Here is a 4099-nt window from a genome sequence, read left to right as displayed (position 1 = left end):
CAGCAGTTGAGCGTCTGCCTTCGGCTCCAGGTGTGACCCCGGGGTCCTGGGATTGAGTCCCACATTGGGCTCCCCACAGGGAGTCTGCTTCTCCCTCTGCCTGGGTCTCTGACTCTCTCTCTGTGACTCTCAGGAAGGAAGAAATAAAATCTTTAAAAACATATGTTTGGTCCATCTCCTAAGGGCAGTATTATTCGTCTCTAATATCTGTACGGTCAGTGACCCAGAGCTTCCCTGACAATGTCATCCTGTTGATGGTGGCCCTCAAAGTCGTGCATTTCCCAGATTCCTTACCTAGCAACATGGGATGAGCAGATGAAACTAAGGATATTGAGATGTGGAGAAGAGCCTGGATTATCCAGGTGGACCCAACGTAATCACAAGGGTCCCTATAAGTGGAGAGGGAGGCAGGACTCTGTGTCAGTGATACACCATGAGTTAACTTGATCATCTATTGCTGGCTTCCAAGGTAGAGAAGAAGCCAAGAAACACAGGTAGCCTCGAGGAGATGGAAGAGGTAAGGAAACAGATTTTCCCCTAGAGCCTTCAGAAGAAATCCAGCCCTGCTGACTCTCGATGTTAGCCCAGTGAAACCCACTCAGACTGATTCCACCACTAGAATTGTAAGGTCGTTTGTGTTGTGTGAAGCCATTCAGTTTATGGTGATTTGTTACAGCCACAGCAGAAAACTAACACAGTGGCGGTAAAAATGTTCCCAGAGTACACTCACACCTGCCAGGGCGTGTTTTTGGCTTCGAGTTAGTGTCACCTCTGCTACAGCTCCTGTGGAATAATCACTGAGAGTCTTGGTGATGACCTTGAGTCATGACTAGGCCTTCAGCCATAAAGGGAAGAATAAGCAATTGTAACACAGTATACGTACTTGCAGACCTACCAGGAGTGTGTGTGTTTGTTCATGGGAGACACACAACCCATGCCCCAGATGGACAATGTGATCAAGCGCAAAACAAGAGCTGGGAAAAATTCATGAAATGGTTGTTAACTTTTTTTTTTTTTAAGATTTATTTATGATAGACAGAGAGAGAGAGAGAGAAGCAGAGACACAGGAGGAGGGAGAAGCAGGCTCCATGCAAGGAGCCCGACGCAGGACTCAATCCTGGGACTCCAGGATCATGCCCTGGGCCAAAGGCAGGCGCTGAGCCACCCAGAGATCCCCAGTTGTTAACTTTCAATTCCAGCTACACTAGAGCAGGTCAGAAACCACAGACCTCAGGCCTCTGGCACATTGGTCCTCACTCCTTTCACTCTCCTGTGTCCCCTGCTAAGGACATCAGGCTTTGTTCTAAGGCAACGACCTTGAGGGGCAGGGCAGAGGAGAAGAGAGGACAGATGGAGGACTTCCCAGTGCTCATTCCCAGGGTAGATGGATGCAAAATAATCAGATTTGCTCCATTGTCCAAACTGATAATCCAACAGGCATCTCCTGAAGGTCATTATGCTAAACAGTGTCTGTCCCTTGTTCCAGACTGTCTGGAGGAGGAGGGAGGGGGAAGGAAGAGAAAAACCCACATATCAGCGGTGAGCTCATACATATTTTAGAATGAATCATTAAATTTTAAAAGGGGAATTTGGGTTAACCCAAAAGTAGCCAGAAATTTTGTAGAATCAGTATTCCTCATTTTCCCAACTTCCTGACCATCAGTATCTTAGCATACAGCTTATTTTGTCTTGAAAGCCTTTTGCTTTTAGCTTCTGTAATGTATCATCACACCCTCCCCCACGCAGTCTCAACCGATCGAGTGTCATAGGGATTAGAAAGACAAGGATCGAAATGTCGCCTTTATGACCGCTGAGCTTTTGGAGGAGAGCCCTACGTGTGGGGCAACAACAGGCTTTCTTTTAGAGCACCTCTGAGGTAAGCAAAATGACCTCCTCCATTAAGGCCGGCTAGTGAGGGTGGCCCGACCCCAGGAGCAGAGCTGCCCATGGCCAAGGTCCCAACAAGAGTCCAGAAGGGGCTGCCACAGGCTTACCTATCTTCTCCCTATCTCAGCGACCCCAGGGAGGGTTGTCCCAGGAGCACAGGCCAAGAACACTACACTCCTCAGCTTGGGTACGTGAAGAACAGGGAGTGAACATTCTCCACCTGATAGCTTCTGCTAAATGATCACAAATAAAACTATGCTGTAATTAAGCTAACGAAGTAATTATATCTGGAGAAATCCTGAAAGCAAAATTAGCAAGGGCTGACTGAAGATCCATCACCACAAAGCGTGCTTAGAAGCAACAGCCTCCAACTCAGGATGACGCAGAGTTTGAGGCGTGTGGCTAGGAATAAATAAAGTCCGGACATTCACCAATGATGCCTGTGCTCTTTAGAAATCAGAACCTGTTCAAAGTTTTCCCTGCATTTTTCCTACTCACTTTATTTCAGATCTACTTTCTGGAGTGACGGAAAAGGGAGAGGAATTACATGTAGCATTCCAGAAATGACACACAGCCCGGCCTTTCTTATCTGTGAAGCCGCCTGCAGGGAAGAATTTTTCCCCATAGCATTCATAGCTGTGGCAGTTGTGCACTATTGAAATACCTGGGAATTGGGATTTTTCTAGTTACTCCTGTTTATTTTTATTTTTATCCAGGGACGGAATTTGATTAAGAAGATAATGGAGTTAATTTTTTGTTTTTTTGTTTTTTTTCAGCATGAATATCAACACATGAGCAAGAGTGACCCCACGTTTCTGGTTAATAGTGACAGATGAGCTATGGTATCAGGTAAAAAGCAAACCATGTAATGAAATTCGTGAAATTTTCAAGTATGGTATTAATATCATCATAAAAACTTAATGCACATGACTCACATATATTAATTTAGACAGCAAAGTTGGACAGTTTTTGTTTTACTCTCCTTTTGTACATAGTTGCTTATATGGAGTTGGGGGTTCAGATTTATTTTAAATAGGATTCATTTCTAAATTAATTTGTAAAAGCCGATGAACTATATTTACTTGTATTATAAAACAATCACTGCAAGTTTTTTAATGGCTTATTGCTCCTAAGCTTATAAAATGACTTCATGAAAACTTTTAGAGACAGAGGTTCCCCCATAAAAGGCTCATGGTACTTTTTCCTTTGTGTTCCCACCACCAACTCGCCAATTTGATGAGATCTGTCCAATTCTGAAAATATCGTATGTTATGCTTGCAAAAACTGCCAAGAGATAGAGTAGGAGAAATGAGCACTCTCTTCTGCCCTGAAGCCAACTCGATCCTTCTACAACACTCTATCCTCTTAGGAAAGCTTTAGGTTGGCCAAGAATCAGATTTTCCCTTGACAACAAATGAGTGCTGTTGCTAGGTGATTGTGACATAGGAAGGGTAACCTCCAATCAAAGAGAAGCCCCAAAAGGCTGATTGTGGCATGCCAATATAAATATGAGAGCTCCCCGCCACCACTGTTAGGCCCTTCTCCTCTCCACTCGTAACTGCCGAGGGGAACAACATCTGCAATGGCCAGATCCATCACCAGAAAAACCAGAGGACATCAAAGCCCAATCTCCAGAAAGAAATCACATTCCAGCACCGATTTTGGCCATAGAAATTATTCACTCTACGTAAACAGGGTCCTAAAGGAAGTGGTTCCCCAGAGGGGCATATCATCTCGCACCTTGGACATCATGAACACCCTGATCAATGACATCTTTGAGCTCATTTCTATGGAAGCCTGCAGCCTGATGTGCTTCAGAAATCGCTGTACCCTCACCCCCGAAGATCTCCAGAAGGCAGTGTACTTGGTGTTGCCCACGAAACTAGCTAAGTATGCGGTGGCTTTTGGAAGTGAAGCTGTCCAAAGATATGTCCACTCCTAAACTCCATATACCAGCTTAATTAAATCTTGGGGAAAGTAAATCGAACTTACTACCCAAATAATCACTCCAGTCCAGAATTCATTCTTCTTTTTTTATATCACAGCGGTATTTCCTGGTATAACCCCCCCTTCCTGTCCCCCACCCTTGTCTCTAGAGAAGAATTATTCTCTTATGATTTTACCTTGTAACGATTTGACTAGTTAGGTTTTCCTGACATCTGCTCCCTGCCCAAGTTCTACCCAGAACGCTTGTTTTTCGTGGGAGTGTGTA

At 44.6% G+C, this 4099-nt stretch overlaps 1 protein-coding gene across 1 annotated transcript; it reads left to right on the top strand.

Annotated features, from left to right (window-relative positions):
* Positions 1–3469: 3469 nt before the first annotated feature.
* On the top strand, positions 3470–3829 carry LOC112908299 (histone H2B subacrosomal variant-like). The gene has a single exon (XM_025983773.1). It carries the CDS (start codon positions 3470–3472, stop codon positions 3827–3829), a length of 360 nt encoding a protein of 119 aa, XP_025839558.1.
* The last annotated feature ends 270 nt before the right edge of the window (positions 3830–4099 follow it).

This window comes from Vulpes vulpes, unplaced genomic scaffold, assembly GCF_048418805.1.
Source record: "Vulpes vulpes isolate BD-2025 unplaced genomic scaffold, VulVul3 u000000652, whole genome shotgun sequence".
Taxonomy (NCBI): Eukaryota; Metazoa; Chordata; class Mammalia; order Carnivora; family Canidae; genus Vulpes; species Vulpes vulpes.
Note: the sequence above shows the minus strand (reverse complement) of the source record. Positions and strands in the feature narration are given on the sequence as shown.